General features: G+C 36.5%; 1 protein-coding gene across 1 annotated transcript in view; it reads right to left on the bottom strand.

Annotated features, from left to right (window-relative positions):
• The window catches only part of DCDC1 (doublecortin domain containing 1), a 500455-nt gene that overhangs the window by 377195 nt on the left and 106030 nt on the right, over positions 1 to 17230 (bottom strand). The window contains exon 9 of the mRNA XM_090034627.1: positions 12632 to 12798. Coding sequence (XP_089890753.1) covers positions 12632 to 12798 — 167 coding nt within the window. The remainder of the gene's footprint in view (positions 1 to 12631; positions 12799 to 17230) is intronic.

Here is a 17230-nt window from a genome sequence, read left to right as displayed (position 1 = left end):
AATGGACCACGCCAGGCCAAGTCAGGTCTCACCATGTGCTTTCTCCCTGCACAGACCATGGGTCTGGCAGAGCTGCCACTGGCACAGCCCTGCTAGTGCTGCAGGGGCTAGGGTGGGTGGGCGTATGGTGGACCTCCACAAGCCTGACACCCCCACACACCACTGCACATTCCCCCCACCCCCCTGTTGTAAACCCCACACCACCTCACCCATATACCCCATACCACCCCCACTCACACCTCCCCACACCCACCCACACCTCTTCCCATGTCCCTCTTGCAAACCTCACATCCCCCCCATCACACACCTGGCGTGTCCAGCTGCCTGGCAGGATGAAACCTGCTGACAGAAGCAGTGGCTGCAGAGGCAGCTGTCCCCACATCCTGGTGAGTGAAGGGGTCAGGGAGAACTGTAATTTTTCTATCATAAGAAAGCCAAAAGCAAACATCAAAGCATATAGATATTTAGAATTTATTTTGCTATGATGATAGAGACACTGGTAGGTTTCCAAATTGCTTTAAAATGGTAAGTATATCAATAAAACATTGCACAACTGATCTCTCTCTCTCGTGGTTTTTTTAATTGTGCAAAAACATGGATTTTGAGGTATTTTAAAGAGTGAATTTGAGATTTTTTTTATCAGCGAATTTGCAGTTTTTAAATGGGGAACACCAGGATTCCTGCTAGTGAGGCAAGTGGCAGGATCCAGGCAGAGGAACCTGCTCAGGGCTGGCACCTGGGGCCCAGCTGGAGGGCAAATGAGGTGGCTGATGTCCTGGCCATTTAAGGCCAGGAGGACGTTTTGATAGTTCAAAGCAGGCCACCATGCTGAGAACATCTTTCGGGCAATAGCTGCCCAGATGGCAGGGTGGGGGCACACATGCCAGTAGTGCTGCACTTATATTTTCCCTTTTCTAGTTATCCGAGTAGGTGATAAGAGTTTATGAAAGAGGACTGTACTAAATTCATTTGGGGAACTGGGTGTGGCCAGTAAAAAACAAGTGAAAAAGTAGGGATGCAAGTAGGACTGTAAGAGAGCCCATCCAATCTTTAAACTTGAAATGGCTTCTATGCACTCTTATTGCACTTGGGGAGGAGGGGAGCAAGTTGACAGGTGGCACAAAGCTCAGCTGACTTTTCAATGAGCTGTATCATATGGGGCTGTGCCAAGATGGGGCAACTCCTACCTGAAGCGATGTTGGCACAGTTACCTGGTTTCCCTGATATGTCTCTGATCATCTGGAATAATATAATAGCAAGGTTCATTAGGAGCCACAGCACATCATGGTACAGACTGTCACACATTCTTACCTCACATGGCTTATTTCCTATTCTCTAAACTTTGAATTCTCTTCAAGTATCCAATCTGTATCTTAAAAACTGAGTCTTTATTTTTGTTCCAAGAAGGAATATCTGTAGAGAAGTACGAGGCTGACAGGAGTAGCATCTGACAAAAAAGTGGGATTCAGGGAAATTATAATTTGGGTGGTTCACCTTTCAAACCATACACACACTAGAATGGGGAGGTGGGAGAAGAATACTTGAACACTGGCAAGATACTAGATGTGTATAATCTAACATTTTCATAGAATATTGAGCTACAATGGAGGCAGTGTTGACCAATCATTCAGCAATGATGCCAATAAGAAGCAGGCTGCTAGGACATGATGGACAGTGGTTTATTGCCCATGGGTAGGACATTAAAAAATTACTGGCTTGCAACAAGGATGCAGTTCTCCAAGATGGTACAGCAGTAATGTGCAATGTCCTACTTATTTAAAAAAAGTGTAGTTAACACAGCAAAGCCTGTCTGCCTAACATTTTGTTATTCTGCATTGTAGTGGGCTCTTCTACACAAGATGCAATTGCACAGTAGTTACTGTGCATTTATTTAGTACTTATACAACCAAGTACTAAATAAATGTGCAGTAGCTGGAGTTATGGCACAGTAGTGCCGGCAAATGTTTTTTAAGTGACACTACTGCGCAGTAACATATTAGCACTGTCCATGCTGTGACACACTACTGCGGAGTATTATTTGGCTACTATGCAGTCAGTGTCTCATATAGACATATCCACAGAGGTTTAAAAAATGGATGTTATGTTTGTTTTTGGAAAAGACTTTGTTCCAACATTGCAATAATCCATTAGTCAATTAATATTACAATACAATACTAAATAGAATGAGATGTGTTTATATACCTAGTTTATACTGAGAATTTGAATTAGTTTTTCAAATTCATTTAAGATGATAGTTTTCCTTTCTTTACTTTTTCTAGCTAATGCTGGGTCTGAACAATTCCATTTATTTACCAAGAATACCTGATAAGAAAAAGCACAAAATGCAAGGAGGAAGGAGAGCAACTTTGCAAAAGAAAAGGCCCTGAGCTGTGGAAAAAATCCAAGAGAAAGAGCAACTAGGGGAATAAGACATTTTCAACTGAAAATGCCAAAATAGTATGGTTTGCTTTGAAATACGTTTAAAATAGCAAAGGAAAACCTAAAACTTGATTTTTTTTTTTATCATGTTAAATGTACATTCTCTGGCATGGAATATAGGGGGATCTAATCTTATTGGTTACCCTTAACCACTACAGGAATGTAATTCATAATAAAATGAGGTAAATAATAATTTATTTATATAATTAAAAATGTTTGATTTTACAGTATCAACACAAAAACATATAAACTTAAATATTTAAAGTTTATGTAGCTGCTTAAAAATTCTGACCTAAACAAGTTTCTAGAAAATAATCATAATGATGTTATATGCTAAACACATTAAAAAAGGACAATAGTGAGAAATATATTTCAAATGGTCTTTTGGCTCTGGTATTTTTGTAATCAATCCGTTTTCAAGCCTGTGAATAATTAAAATTGAGTGATTCTAACAATTCAAAGATAACACTGATTAATTAGAACAGAAAGTGCAAAATACTAATCAATCCTAAAGACAGTTTCTCTTCCTTCCCCCTCCCCCAACTCCTCCACCCTTAACAATGTGGCTTCCACACTCTTCAGATTCTTTAAAAACATTCATATTCTTGTCCATTCACACAAGCTTCTCTCAGTGAGTATTGTTTTGGGAGGAGTGGGTGGCAGGCAGGGGGCACAAGATGTTGAGAGAACAGATAGGATGTCAGGTGAAGATGGAATGCTGTGCCCTCTCTAACCAGCTGAAGACTCTGCATGATTGTTTTCTTACAAATAATACCTGTGGGTGTTGAAACTGTTCAGGGAATCTATCAAACACACTCTTTCACTTTGCTGTTGTAACTCTATAAAATTTATTCTCATTTCAAAAGAGTCATAGGCAATAATACCTGTAGGTGGTTGAGTAATTCAAAGAAAATGTGTCAAACCTACTTCTACTGACTTTAACAGCAGAATTCTGTAATTACTTTCAAAGTTCTAAAATGTAATAATTTCTTTTTGATACAATCAAAAAGTTCTAAACTAAGCTTTTTTATTTTTAAAGATTACATGCTAGTGAAAGTGACTAACCTGCACTGCAGACCAAAGGCTTGTGCAGACTTTAGTTTAGCTCACTGGAATATATATTAATGCAGAATTTATTCCATGCATCGACAACACAGTAAATATAGTTCCATCTGAATGCACAGGAGGAAGTTGCTTATATAACTGTCTCTATGAATGATGCTTAGGAGAAATAGTTGTAGCTGGTCCTGATGCAATCATATTTTGGGCAAAACAGTACAGATTTGCATGAAAATTAAGGCCATACAATTGAATAAAAGAACCCTCCCACAATTACAGATATCTATCTCTCTTTAAAGCAAAGATATACTACAATGTTGACAACTCTTAACATTGTATTGCAGGTAGTATGATAGTTGTGTGTTCCTTAAAGCCCCAGCTCCTGGACTCGTGATCATATGAATGTCTTAAACATCTTTTAGAAAAGAAAATAAATTTGTCCATCGTAATTCTTTTTAAAAGTCTTGAAAACATGATTCCTAAATCCTTAGAACCAGAATGCAAATAAAAAGAATCCTAAAAGAATCTTTCTGGGACCTGATTCATGATTTTTTAATACTGTGTAGGCAATAACATCTCTCTATGGCAGGGGATGGCAACTTATGGCTTCCCACTGGATCAGACCTGCAGATGTGAGGCTTTTAGCAGCATTTGGTGGCATATGTGTCCCTGTACCACAGTGGGGAGTAGTGGCAGTGGTGGCTCCATCCTTGCCCCTGCCTTTCCATCTCTGACCCAAGCTGGGTTATTCTGGCAGGCAGGCTGAAGAGACTGTCAACCACTGCTTTATGGTGTTCATAAGGTGGCATATATAAAGTGTGATGTGTTTATGAAGACCTGCTATTAGAAATTAATAAAGCTCATGCAGAAATAACTATTTCTGATGATTTATCCATGACATCATTGCCATGGATAAGGGAAAGAGAATGACATGTGACAGATAGTTATTTAGCCTGAGAAAATAGTCAATGGGCGCTTCCCCATGAGCGTGCAGGTGCAGGAGCATGTGTTTCCTGTGGGACAAATAGCAGTGGCACATATTTGTACCACTGCTATCTATCTCCCCTTCATGCTTCTGCATGCATGCTCCAGAGTGCAGCAAATTGCCCCAGGTGGGGTAGGGGAAGCTGGGGCCAGCAACTGGGCTGGCCATAGCAGCCTTACCTGAGGTCCTGGGGGGCTCCCAGGGCAGCAGTGGTGCCGAGCCGGCCACTTGGAGCCTGGCCAGAAGCCAGAGCATGGCTCTGGCCAACTAGGCTCCCTTTCTGGTGATGCATGCTACTGTTGCATGCACCATGCCACTTTTTTTTAGCGGTGGTTTGGACACTGGGATCTCCTGGTGTCAAAAAAACCACCGTGCTGCAAATTAGCAGCATAGTGAATGCATGCGCATGCACCACATGTGGTTTGCAATGCCACAAATCACACATGCATGCTCGTGGGGACATGCCCAAGTTATTTAAGACAGAACTCTGTCAGTTAATGTATAGACAGGTAGTCTTGCAAGTAAAACCATAATCTTCTCATCCTACAATGTTCCTGTATAAAGCCAGATTGATTTTAGACATGTGTAGGCATATGTATATACTGATTCAATAACTAGACTGGGAATTAAATGAAATCCTTCCCTTCTATAACCATTACCAAAAAACCCCTAAGTGTCATTTAGATTTACCCACTGAAAGACAGGTCGCCCAACATACTAACTTGTTAAAGAGATCAATATGTCTGTCACCATTCAAATGCAAGGGGTACATATATTGGGCAGTCACAAATGGTTTTATGTATTCCTAATCTGCAAACAAATTAATCTCCCCTTCCAATCTCTGTCTGATTTAATAGGTTACTCACCCTTACTTCCCTCCTGGGAGCCTAAATTTGTACTAATATTGTTGTCTAACTTGTTAATACGAACAAAATATCTTAAGTAGAATGGCCTAAAAAATTCCTACCAGGAATTAAAAAAAAGCACAAGAGTTTGTTGCAAAAATCAATTTAGCAATGTCTGGCATTACTATGTTCACCAACTCCTCCCTGACATTTTCAGCTACATACTATAAAGCATCACCTATATAGAAAAGAATTAACCATAGGACACGTGTAGAATATATCTAATTCAGGATGGCGGTTAGGAACAACTGATGATCAGGAGCAAAAGGCACAATCACTGCAGTATTCTTAGCTATTCTAAGATCAGCTAAGATCAGCATCTGCCCAATACGGGGGCCAAGAATGGTATCACTGCAATGACCAGTAAAGGACAAGTCACTTTCTTAGTTCCCCTCCTATTAAACTTGCCTTGGCTCAGCCAAATTAGTTCTTTCAACACAAAATTATCAATACCCAGGTTCTCACTAGACTAAATCACTTTTCTCAATTCAGTAAAATAAATGTTTAGGCTTCCAAATTCAGTAAAATCAGATTAAGTTATTAACATACACAGGACACAAATGTTGAACCCAAGTCATTTAATAAGAGACTTTTAATCAGAGACCTACAATTTCTAAGATGTCTATGGAGAATTTCCTGATCTAATTATTGGGTTTTTGACCTTAAATGTAATAGAAAATATCCTGTCAATTTCTATATGTTGCAACAAGCCCATTTCATTCATTTTTAAAAGGTAAAGGAACTAGTAAAGGTGAACTAAAATAATTTGTCCATAAAATAAATAACACAGAGACAAGTCCCTTATATAGGTTTATAAAAATCTGAAGCAGCTATTTCTGGTTTCATAATAGGTAAATTAACTGTAAGATACTATTTCGTCAAAATCTGAAACAATACTATATTAATTTGTTCTTATCACAGAGCAATGATTTTCCCCTTATAGGTATCAAGTCAAATCATCATAATGTCATTGCTTTATCAAATGTAACCTGTAAGAAAAGCTACTGAGATAAGAATTGAATTTTAAATCTATTATAATACTAGTTGAGAAAAAAATATTTCACATTTATTATACATTATTCAAAAGAAGGGAAAGAGAGCAAAAGTGGTTTATTTTTCCCTGACCTAAACAGTTTTGTGACAAGACAAATACCTGATCCACATCATATACATTATGTATATACATATACAAGGATGCCACTAACTGCTGAAAATAAACAGCTTTCAATATCAAGGCTTCTTTTATCACTGTAGCTTTTTGGAAAAATTACCTATGCACAAACTCTAGATGGCAACATTGCACTTACTGTACTTCTAAGACAAAATGTCACAGCCAGTCCCTACATATCCTCTTTATCAACGTTTTATGTGCCACAGATCTATAGCCTCTTATTATAAGTGTAATGAAGCAGAAGTTATTGAAGCATTTTATTGATTGCTCAGATCACAAGTTTACTGTCATACTGAATTGGCACCTTACTCGCTGAAGCAAACTGCTGACACCTTTTTAAAAAAGTGACAACTACATCTATTTCATGACCAGAAATCCATTTTCATCTCTATCAAGACAAGAATGCAATTTTCACTTCATTTAACTGATGTTAGGCCTGCTCAAGGCATGACACTTAGAAAAAGACACAAGTTTAAGGTTCTTAAAATACTTCTGGCAACTAGAATGCAGCCTGGTTGTGGGAACAAATTTCAACGATCAGTCAAATTTATAAACAACACAACATACTAAAAATCAGTTACCATAGTTATCAAGACAGTAGGTTTCTTTTTCAATTTCAAAACTACTGAACTACTATTTTTTATATTTTTACATGTAAAAATATCCTGGAATATTACATTTATCATACTAAATATTACTGTTTGAAAAAGTTTACTTTAATATGGCTTTTATAGCTTGAACAGTACATGTCCCTAGATAAAAGGCCTATTTTGTGTATGGCATAAAGAAAATGAGATAAAAAGATGTGAGTAATGAATAAAATTAGACAAGGAGGGGATAAAATAGAGGGAACTTTTAACATTTCTGTGCAAGAAAATTTCTTTTTTTTTAATGATTTAAATACACTTTTCAAATGTAATTTAAGAACATTCCTAAAAAAAGACAACAAAAATCTCAATACTATTATACTGGATGATATATTGTTTAAACTAGAAATCAGCTGTTCACCATTTCAATGGAGCCCTTACTATTCTTTTAATAATATCTAGCAATTATAACAACAACTTTTTGCCAGGATGGAATATAATTTTTGGAAAACAGTATTACTGTGCAGAGTATATTTTGATAAAACAACTCTGACAATATCTTGCTTTGGTATATGCATAAAATTACACTAAAATTATATACAAAACTTAGTAAACAAAAACACAATAATAATGTATTTACTTCTTCAGAATCCCAAGAGAAATGATTCTATCATAACTAATTTTTCTGCTTTTTATAATGTGAAGTACTGAGGCCCTGTAGACTCACTGAGAAGTAATTACAGCCATTTCACTGGAAATCTTAGCATATAAAATCATACTGAACTCATTAAAAACTTGAGAAATAGTTACATCAAGTAGTTGTTACCGAATATAAGCAAAGAAGTTTATGAAAAACAATTTGTAAGCATGCACCAATATCTAAGATAGTAATTTCAAATCAAATGCTTTAAAAATAATAATTCAATCTTAGTTCTCTTCTTGTAGTAATAACTAAAATATTTTACTCATTTTAATTCAGTGCTGCTTTTATAGGTCCATACAACAAAACTGATAACATCTTGTGAATTACAGAGGCTATAAGTATATCTCAGAATTTTAAAAATAGTGTAAATTGCTAGATAAAATGGTAAAAAAACATAGTGAGGTTAATAATTTATGTTCCACCTTTATTCAATTTAAAATAGTGGCATTATGAATCCCATTAAACACATGCTTAAAATAGAAAGGTTCACAGATCACAGCAGCACTTGTTGGTATTCTCATGGTGAATGTAGAATCACTCAACTGCTTTAGTCTGTCATTTGCTTTTCTTTCAACATTTTTCATACTTGCATCATTCCTTTAACATATATAATTGGCAGTGATTCACATTATTAATTTCTATTTACTGTAATTTTGAGATAGAGTTAATGAATTCATAGCATAATTATGCTCTCCTCCCATTGTTAAAAATAAATAACAGAGTACATAAACGCAATATAAGTCAACGACAGAAATCCATAGAACTGTAGGTGAAGTTATACATAAATTATTATAGCCGTATTTTACTACAAACTTCCAAAGTAAAATTGCAGCACACACTCAGGAACATGCACACACTCAGGAACATTTGTGAGCTTTTTAGGTCATCTTGTGATTCTCAGATATTTACACCTCTGCCCTCTGAATGATGAACCTTAAGGAATCTAATTTTGTGGTACTAATGCTATTTCTTTTTCTCTTTATCAGTCAAAATACATTTTGTGTTTGTTTACCAACAGACAGGACAAGAATTCATGTAATATGTGACTGTAAATGAAGAAAATGTTTAAAAATAATTAATATCATTTTAAAAGGTATTTGAGTCTTCTGTTTTGGCCTCTGTTTAGCTGTGCTAGGCCTGTGAATGACAGCTTCCCTGCTTGAAGCATACAGAAAGCACAGCCTTACTCATTCACTGACAGTACTATGGCCTTTTCACACGTTCCCTCCACAGCAGTGTTTGTCCCCAAACAGTGGAACCCAGCACAATGGCATTCCTGCTTCAACACCCCCACCAACAGCACAACTACATATCACGAATGCTAATGAGATGGACATCTCCCATCACTGAAAGTGTTAACCACATTTCATACTCACACGTTTATTGTTTTTTTTCCACTGGTATTTATGAATTTAACCTTTTGGATAGCTCTGAGTAATTTAATTTTGGTCAAGGCTTTGTCTTTGTGTGTTTTAAATAAAAAATTATCTGTGCATCAAGTCTTTGTCTTTGTGTGTTTTAAATAAAAAATTAATAGCCATCATATCTCACACAAAATACAAATGTTACCATTTAAATCTATTTTGGTGTCAGCCAGATTTTTCACAAAAAAACTAAGAGAGCATTTTTCAAGACACATACTATAATAGTTACTATGCCCCAATCTGAAAATTATTTACAAAATAACTCTCTCTCTCGTGCTCAACATTTTTCATATATTTTACAAAAAGTTCATCTATTAAAATGCCAGTATCTGAGAGTGTTAGATTTTCAATGTGAGATTTTGCAAGATGTTACTGGAGTCCACAGAGACAATATAAATAATTACAGTAAAAGAGAGCCTAGATTTTAAAAAAAGTAGAAAGCAAGCTGTTATGATGTATTGTATAAAAAATACTGTTAATTTATTTTCTCTTGAGCTATCTCTATATTAGAAACTTTCTTCAAATCTTAAGTGCCTTCTTACTTTTACTTGCTTTATACTACCCTACCTGACTTTCAAGGAATGTTATTTGTAGATTACCAACATTCATCCTAAAATGGTACAAAAGATACAGTAAGGTGACCTCAGACTTTGTGGTCTAAGAAGTTTGACTCTTTCGCATTCACTGCCTCTTCTGGGGCAGGAAGCAACAGGGTGATTTGAAGCTGTGCAATTTGCAATATGTAGCCTTGGGGGCCAAACAGTATGTATTTTTTATAGAAGTATGATAGTACTCACTGAAATAGAGATCCAGTTAAATTGTAATAGAAGTACCTCACCTTACTATCAAGCCAGTAATATTTGTAAGAGCTATTTTGTCGCAACGGGCAAAGGATGTGATCCTAGCACAATAATTGCAGGTCAAGGATATTTTTCTATTATTTTTCTCCATTTTTTCTTTCTTTATTTAACATAAGATAATCTAAATACAAATACAATACAAAAAACATAATACTGAGATCAATAAAAAGCAAAAAAAGAATCATTTATGGCTGCCAGAATGTCTAGATATTATATAAGTCTGAAAACTACATGAAATATCACATCGTTGGGTTGTGCTGTCATGCCTTGGCAAACAGGATGGGAGGAAGGCCTTTTCACTGAATTTCCTAAACCTCATTTACCATGTCAGAACTTACTTATTTTAGCTCTGTTTGAACTTATTTTTAACTTATTGATAACACAAAATACAGAAAATGAAAAGTAATATTGCAAAATTATATGCTATACTCTCTAAATACACATGCTAAGTTCTGTAAACACCCTATATTGGATCTCACTTACAAAAACATTCTAGTAAGATAGTAAACAGTAAAATTTGAAAGAAAATATGCTTAAAATGGATTTTAGTCTTTAATCTTACTTTTATCTACAGAAATATTAATCCAGGTAATGCATACAGTTTCCTTTCAACAGACTGAAAGTGTTTTAGGAGATACCAAATATTATTTTAATAATAAAGACCTAATATTATTGTAATAATTTTATAAGGTTTAAAGTTATTGCTTTATTCTTGATACTCCAAATGTTATTTTGAAATGTATATAAGAACAATTTTGATTTTCTTTATATTTTTTTAAATGTCACATTAATACTCCTAATTCTAACCGGTTCATATTATGTTCCTTAAACAATGAAACACCTGCAAAAGGTATATGGCACTTAGGTCCACATATAATTATTTCAGTATCTACATGCATTTGTTTTCAGAGCTGCTTTCAAATAAAATAAAATTATTTTTCTTCTATTAAAACTCTTCCCGAACTGATACTTTTGGCCATTATTGGAGAAATCATTAACCCAGGTTAATGTAGTGTAGTGTCACCATATTTTCTTTCTAAAGAAGAATAAAGAGCCACCCACAAAGTGTTTTTCTTCAGGTCTTATTCAGGAGCTTCCCCCCACCTCCCAAAGCTGTTACCTGCTTTTTTATTTTAAAGATTATGACTATATTTGTTAAATACTTGAATGTCTCATATTTGATAGATTTCATGTTCATGTTTTCTAAAGATTAATTATCATCTTATCAGAACACTGTAATATTGATATATTTTTATTTTTATACCTTTTGACAGACAGCATTGTTTTATAAGTGAGGAATATCAATAGAAAATATGAAGATGCTCACCATCTTCTTTTACTATGCTGATAAAATAAATTATCTTTTAAAAGAAGCCCTTTCTTAGCCTTACTGATTGTTTCTATTTACTTGAGTTCTTATTTTTGATCACCATTAGCTTGAGACAGGAACGGTATTTTCCAAAGTCAATGCTCATTTCTCTGTATGGATCTGGCAGCAGGAGGTGCTGTATAAACAGTGTGACTGACACCCTGGCTTCCACCTCCCCTCCCCCTCCCTACACAGGCTGATATAACATGATCTATCTGATGCATTCATTCTTAACTCTGGGGCCTGAAATTATTTTGAAACTGAGTTTCCTAGCTGGCTGTTTAATGTATAATTATTATTTTTTCTGAGAAACCTGCACATCTACTTTTTTCATAAATCATTCAGCTAACCTTTTAAAGATTACTCTCAGATTTATAAATCAAAAAATGTCACACCTAACTATTCTAATAACTCTGGCAATTTCATTTTTATTCGAAAGTATTAACATGCAAAACCTTCTGATTAAAAAGTAATAAATACATCTGTATGTTGCTCCATAAACACACATGTATACAAATAAAGCCACTTTGAACTAATCAGGTCTAAGACTACAACAGATCAAATAATGCATGCTATATCCCAGATTCATGTATGTATCCAGATTAAAATATATGTCTTATATATTTATTTAATTCCAAATGCATGGTCACTAAAATATTACTGGTTATCCTAGCAATTGTAAAATTCTGTTATTTTTCATAAAGTAACTTCAGTAATGTTTAGATTTTTTTTTTTAGCAAAAACATTTTTCAACTAAGGCATACTGGTGGGAAGAACTACAAGTTTGCATAGTAAACATCATAGGTGCATCAAAAGCTATTCATTTTTTAATGAAAAATGATTGTTTTTATATAGAATCTCCACATAAGGAATGTATCAGTTATGCACAGTGTGCAGCAAGAAAAGATGAAACGTATGACATCCCACACCAAAAGACAGATGCAATTAGCTCCATTATTGTTGCCTTTGAGATTATAGACGAAGCATTTCGTTTCCCTAACAGGCACCAAAGTTCATGCAATACATGCCACACTTCTTTATGACACAGTGCCAATCATTTCTTTTATACAACCAGTACATTTTTAAATGAAAACAAAAAAGCATTCTGTTAAAGAGTGGGACAACTCACCTGTTTGCAATAGTTTTTTGCAGACTTTAATCGATGGTGCAAGGCCAATAGGACTCCCTGGATATACATCTTTGCTCCTGAGGGGCTGAAACCTTCTCCCTTAGAGACCCAAACAGGTCCACGCAAAGGTGTGAAGGAATTTTGCAGGCATTTATCAAGCACAGGAACTAGACAAGGAAAAAAAAAAAGAAAATGCATTCTTTTGACCCAACTGAAATACACAGCCTGAAATGCAGCCCCACCATCAGAACTAACTCCTAATATCTATTATTTATATCTGACCTGGGTTAAGTCTTGGAAAAGCAACTCCTGCATTACTAGTGGCCACCATGAAGGATGTATTTATATTGAGACACCCCCCATGTAAGACTTATAAGCTTCGTGAGCACACCTGAATAGTTCTGAAGTGTGCCTAACTAGCTGCACAGAGTGTCATGGTGTGCACTGATTGCCTTATCTTCTCATTTATCACAGATGAGTTGGAACCAACCTTGCTGAAATCTACTTGCATTGTCCTGATAAAATTGCAAGATCCATGTTGTTTCTGTATACAGTTTCCTGTTGAGGAGCTTATGTATACTTAAAATATTACACGTTAGATTATCCATAAAAATATAATGAACACGCTTATAAGCAATTTTACAATACCCTATTCATTGCCACTGCTCAAGCATCAGCTTCAGATCAAATAAAACAGCTCAAGGTGGCTGTTTAATAATGAAGGGAAAGTCAAAGGAAAAGATATATACAAGTAGATTCAAGGCAATAATGTTAACAAGATTTTTCTTGATATTTTTAGACTGTATCCCATACGTTTAAAGCATTCTCTCTCAGTAGCATCTTATGCCAATATATTGTGACAGACAAGACAAGAACCTTTTGGCAGGAGGCTTTAGTGAGACACATGCATTTGGCACACATTTTGAATTTTACTGTATTGTGTAATTAATATATAGGCTGTTTTTAGGTGAGATAAAATAAAATGGTGCTTGGCTGCTTAAATATGCAATATTTTCAGGCTTTTATCTAATACTATAAAATGTAAAAGACATTCCTGTTTTTTATGGAAATCTAAAAGAAAATTGACAATCAAGGAATACCAGTATAAACCACACTTATGAACATTTGCAAATAAAATATTATAGCTTTAACTCTAGTACTCTGTGGTCATTTCAGGAATACATGTTGTTTTCATTCACATGTGACCACACATACATGTTACTCATCTGATATGTGTTATATATACTCATGTCTGTAATAATTTTACTGGCAGATATGTAGCAAGAAAGGGATATCTGTATTGTCAACAAAAAAATGAGGAGCTATCCATGTGTACATTATATTTGACATATTTTGTGGAAAACAAGACACTAACATCCCATTCAGGAAGCTGATTCCCAATTTAACTCAACTGCTGTTCAACTTTCCCCAACCATACAGAGCTAGACTGTATCCTCAGTAAAGAAAATGTCATAAGGGAACTCCTGTTGACCTGCGTAGTTGAACACTTCAAAGTAAACATAAAAGAAAGATCATACAGATGTGAGTTAAGGCTAACTCTACAGGTTAATAACTAGGTAAACACAGCATATTTATTTTTGCTAAAAGCAATGTATTTTAAATATACTGCCACATAACAAAGGCAGAATCAAAATATCATAAAATTATTTTAGAGGGGGATATTAATTTCAAAATATAAAATCATGTAGCTTTATTATGCCCCTACTGTCAAAATAGCTACATGCCTACACTATATGCCTTAAACCTTATTAGAATATTGTCTTACCACCTGGTCAGTAATTTTAGTTAGCTGCTGTTCCTTTCACGTGACTAATGCTTCAAGACTCAACATGATATTTACCTGTTTGTCTGAGAATTATCACTACCTACTTCTATACTGAATGTTATGCATAAAATGCCCTTCCTGAATAGGTTTGAAAGCCACTATAGTGTCTCTAATTAATTTGCTACTGAAGTTCCAACTCTGATATGATACCTACAAGAAACTATGGCTCCAGTTTGTCAAGATATTTAAGCAGCTACAAAAATGAAACTACTTTCATGCTTACATTTAAGTCAAGGGAACTACCTACATGCTTAAAGTTAAGCACCTAGGACATGTCCCCATGAGCAGCAACATGTGTTTCCCCAGGGACAAGTAGTAGTGGCACACCTTGTACCACTGTTAGTTGGCCTCTGGGGAATGCCCATGCTACGCGCGAGTTTGGGGTGGCATGTGCTGCTGCTATGTACATCACCCCACTTTTCTTAGGCATGGGTTTGTTTGACCCTGGGATCTCCCCATGCTGCAAAGTAGGAAACACATGACTGTGCAATGTGTGTGGTGCCACAGACAGGTCTGCGGCACTGCATATAACTCATCCAACTTTGTCTGGACACACCCCTAGAGTCTGGCCAAAAAGGCCTCAAAAAAGTTCACTCAGTCTTGAGAATGTCTACAAAATGTGTATGTATATGCATATGTATATGATGTATTATTGTAGCAGTATAAAACATGATGGGTCAAATCTTTAGCTTGTGAAAACCGTCAAAGCTCTACTGACTTCAAGTTTATACAAGTTGAGGATCTGGCTGAATTAATTCCATACCAAATGAAAAAATAAATAAAATACAAAATATTTTACTATTTGCATGAGTAATTTTGACAGACATAAGTTTTGTTCCAGATAGCCCTTGTCCAGAATGACTCTTAACCAGGGCTGTCTAGCTGGTGGCCTGCAGGCCAACCGACAAGGTGTTAACAAGCAGCTGACAGGCTCTCACCAGGCAGCCACTCCACCCATTGCTCTTGCAGCTGTGGTGATTGGGTTCTCCAGGCTCCCGCTTCTCCTCCAGGTCCTGGTTCCTGTCCCCACACACAAAGGAGGACCAGGCTGCCTATGATGTAAATAGGTGGAGGAAGGAGCAGGCTGCACATGCAGGAAATGAGATAACTCAGGCAACCTGTGGTGCAGATGTGTTGTCTGGGCATGTGCTGGAAAGGGGATGGAGGAGGAGCTGAACTGCTAAATGTGCATAGTAGGGAAGGGAGATCCACATGGTGTTGGTGGGAGCAACACTGTGTACATAGTGAGGGAACTGTACATGCAGCAGGGGTAGCTGGGTGAGATCCACTGTACATGTGGTGAGATGACTGGGCTGCTGACCCAGTAAGTGGGGAGCTGCACTGCAAGCATGGCATGGGGTAGCTGGGTTGAAAATGGTGCAGTGGGGAGCTGGGCTCTGCATGTAGCAAGGTAGAGCTGGGCTGCTCCAGCCAGATGGTGGGGAGAGAGGGGGGAATTCCACTGTGTGCATGGCAAGGGGGAGTTGCTTTGCTCACTCACCGGGACGGGGAGCTGCACTGTGAGCAGGGAACCTGTGTACATGGGGCAGTGGTGGGGAAGGGGGATAAGCTGGGCTGCTCACCTGCCAGGGGGTGGGGCTGGGCTGCATGTGTGACCAGAGCAGGTTTCCCCAATGGTATGCATACACCAGGTTTGTGGCCGGTGCTGTATGCAGTCCCTGGGTATCTAGAAGTTGGACAGCTCTGACTTTTAACTATGTTCCTTCCAGATTCACAGTTAAACTTTTGCACAATTATAAAATTTTTCCTTTTTTGTAAAATACCAGAAATAAAGAGACATTAAAGAGCATAAAAATCTTGGTAAGGAATAAAAAAAAGATGTGTAAAGGAAAAAATTAGGAACAACCAGATGATAATATTTCAGGAGAAGACAGCAGTAGAGCAAAATTAGATGAAAAAATAGATTTATCATTCATAATACTGTTGAATGCCTGGTTGTATAAACTATCAACACTGCCGAGTGTCAGGCATTCATAGCTCTATACCTGAAAAATTCACTACTGGTCAAGGATTGTTGCGACGCAGCATCCATTTTCAAGACCTAATGTAATTCCAGCTGGATGGCTAAACCTGCCCAGAAACAGAACCAGAAGACATATTCTAAATGAGTAACCATCCATTTTAAACTATTACATCCCAATATAATTCTGAAGATTTTTAACCTCTGTGTTGGGTTACATATACAAAAAAAAATCAGTAAAAGAACACAGCTGAACTACTGACTTTGTGAAGATTGGTAGAAATCAATGCTAATGTAATAAAATAGCTCATCTCCAATACCTTTCTCTGAAAGCAAGTTTCAGTACAGATCTTAAGCTGCAAAGTAAAGTGAACAGAGCATTCATAAACACATTTGCTGGCGATTTTAAAACTTGTTCTAAAGCATTATATAATATTTATATCAATTTTTTTATATTCCAGATTTTCTGTGCTGGAATCAAGGCATTCATTGTAACAGTATTAAAGGTGAACATTAATAAAGGTTAATCTCAGAACTGGGATTAACTAGGATCTTTCCTAGGGACTATGAAATACAGTTACTGTATGTTCACCTTCGTAAAGGAAAGCAAAGTCTATCCCTTGGACCCAAAGCCCAAAGGGACCACTCTGCGGAAGATGATGCAGGATGACCAGGGTGCAGATGAATATATGCCCAGCATTGGCATGGATCTTGTGAGGGAGCATCTTGAGAGGCTAGACCCCCATAAATCAGCTGGTCTGGATAGGTTGCA

Source organism: Crocodylus siamensis, chromosome 2 (genome assembly GCF_052110815.1).
Source record: "Crocodylus siamensis isolate JL-2025a chromosome 2, ASM5211081v1, whole genome shotgun sequence".
NCBI lineage: Eukaryota > Metazoa > Chordata > Crocodylia > Crocodylidae > Crocodylus > Crocodylus siamensis.
Note: the sequence above shows the minus strand (reverse complement) of the source record. Positions and strands in the feature narration are given on the sequence as shown.